The sequence below is a fragment of the Equus quagga genome, chromosome 13 (genome assembly GCF_021613505.1).
Source record: "Equus quagga isolate Etosha38 chromosome 13, UCLA_HA_Equagga_1.0, whole genome shotgun sequence".
Lineage (NCBI taxonomy): Eukaryota > Metazoa > Chordata > Mammalia > Perissodactyla > Equidae > Equus > Equus quagga.
This window is the reverse complement of record NC_060279.1, coordinates 35,118,763-35,121,221: the sequence shown is the minus strand read 5'-3', so window position 1 is coordinate 35,121,221 and position 2,459 is coordinate 35,118,763. Positions and strand designations below refer to the sequence as shown.

Sequence of the window (2,459 nt, the reverse complement as noted above, 5' to 3'; positions counted from 1 at the left end):
TTATTCAATGCGGGAAGGATATCAATGGTCTGGGGGTTCTCAGAAAGATAATGCATCATTTGTGGGGGTGATCTAATAAAACTGACATTTTCAAAGCACAAAAATAGCATGACTTGAGTCCTTGAAAGTTTTCACCTTCACATAACTTTCTGTAGATGCAATGGTATAACCTTTACAGTGAATATAGGCTAAACAGGAAGAAAGACTTTACAATAAAAAGAATGAATGTAACTTGAAGTCCTTATTTCTCTTTTTGACCAAAAAAAGGATAGGTCCATTTATCAAATTGAAATTCTGTCCAGGACAGTAAATTACCTGACTTACCAATTCGCTCATACAGTTTTGGGAAATGAATATCTACTGAGAACCTTTCTCAGAGCCACCTTCACTTCTTTATTTCTCAGTGTGTAGACAAGGGGGTTGAGTAGTGGGGTGATCACAGTATAGGTGACTGCCACAAGCCGGTCCTTATCTGAGGAGTACAGGGATGTGGGCCTCAAGTAGATAAAGGAAGCACAGCCATAGTGGATAATGACCACGGTGAGGTGGGAGGCACAGGTGGAGAAGGCCTTACACCGTCCCTCCACTGAGGAGATCTTGAGGATGGCGGAAACAATGAAGATGTAGGAGATGAAGATCAACACTAAGGGAACAAGCAAAACCAGAATGCTGAGGAGGAAGATGACCATTTCTTTCAGGTTAGTGTCTGTGCAGCCCAGTTTTATGACAGGGAAAATGTCACAGAAAAAGTGGTTGATCTGATTGGAGGCACAGAAGGGTACACTAAACACCAGGACGTTGACAACCACAGAGATCAGGAAACCACAGAAGCTGGAGGCTAGAACCAACTGCATGCAGGTGGCTCTGCTGACAATGAGTGTGTAGTTGAGAGGGTTGCAGATGGCAACATAGCGGTCATAGCCCATTACAGCAATTAGAAAACAGTTGGTACAAGCCAAGCCCACAAAGCAATAGAGCTGGGCAGCACATCCAGAGAAAGAAATAGTCGGGCTTGTGGAAAGCAGGTTGGTCAGCATTTTTGGTACAATGGCCAAGGTGTAGCAGGTTTCAGAGCAGGAGAGGACAAACAGGAAGAAGTACATAGGGTTGTGCAAAGCCCGGGCCAGACGAATGACAGTCATGATGGTAGCATTGGCCATCAGAGTGGTCAAGTAGACCAGTAAGAGGATAAAGAAGAGAAGGATCTGCAGATCCCCCAGGTTTGAGAAGCCTATGAGGATAAACTCCGTGATCATGCTCTGGTTCTGTCTCCTCATTTGTCAGTGAGAATCACGTTCAGATATCCTCAAAGTGAGAACAGGAAGAATTTGACAAAAGTAAAATGCCCTCAAAGAAACCATATTTGTGTTTCTGTACAAAGCTGATAATACCTATCTGTAAAAAGGAGTAACAAACAAATTAAGTACTCTGATCAGGGGTTGAAGTAAAAGCAGGAGGCATGAGGAGTAGTGACATAAATAATATCCCAATTCAAATATACCTGAAGAAACTTACTTGTGTAAGTTGTTTCCATTCTTTGTGTTCTCATGTGTATAGAAGCTTCATACTTAGTGTTAAATCAAACAGTGATTTAGAGCTCATTTAATCCCATCATTTTATGGAAGAAGAAACTGAAGCTCAAAAGCATTAAACCATTTGCTTAACCCAAATGAGAGCAACAGTCCTTAGAAATCACTTATCTTCGAAGCCATCTTATGAAAATCTGATCAGAAAAAATAAAAGCAAATGAAAAGTGATCTATCAGTCCTTCATATACTTGACTCAAATACTGCTTGCTTAGATGTAATGAAGTATTTTCATTTAATTAAAAGTGTTGAGATTTATTTACCCATGATCAATTGTGAAGTCTTTGAGATGGTCTTAGAATGATCCCATATTGGGATTTCCTTTGTCATGCATGCATGGGAATTTGGAGATAAGAACCTAATTACAGCTGAAATTACACTCAGAGAATGATGAAGTGTGGGCTAACACCTCCACTTTTTTGGCCTCTACCTCATTCTCCATTGCCTCCATAACGTTTTCAGAACAACTCTCACCATTATTAGTAGCAAGATCTATGGTTTGATTTGGAGATCACATAATGTTAAAACCGTCATAGCAGCTTTAGACAATCAGATAATCTTTATATTAGAGCAAAGCTCAAGAATCTTCTTAATCTGCACTCAATTCTGCGAACCTATTTGTGTAAATTTTGGAAGTATTATCCAACCACCATAGTCAAGGTCCAGTTATAAGAAGGCTTCATAAAGGAGGCTGCTCTCTGGCTAGAAGGCTTAATTGGCAAGAACCTACGTATTCTGAGATGAACTAAGCCTCCTTAAAGCATCCACTCATTGTTCTTGATCTGTCCTCTGCAGACACTCAAAAGACATTTCTTTCTTTTTTTTTTATATAAACAAAAGCTCCTTAGTTATTAGAATAAAATGATCAAACCC

The 2,459-nt window shown here is 39.9% G+C and overlaps 1 protein-coding gene across 1 annotated transcript; it reads right to left on the bottom strand.

The window, feature by feature from the left end:
- Positions 1 to 332: 332 nt before the first annotated feature.
- LOC124249388 (olfactory receptor 10T2-like) lies at positions 333 to 1,277 on the bottom strand. Its single transcript, XM_046680312.1, has one exon. The coding sequence runs from the start codon at positions 1,275 to 1,277 to the stop codon at positions 333 to 335; it is 945 nt and encodes a 314-aa protein (XP_046536268.1).
- Between the last annotated feature and the right edge of the window lie 1,182 nt (positions 1,278 to 2,459).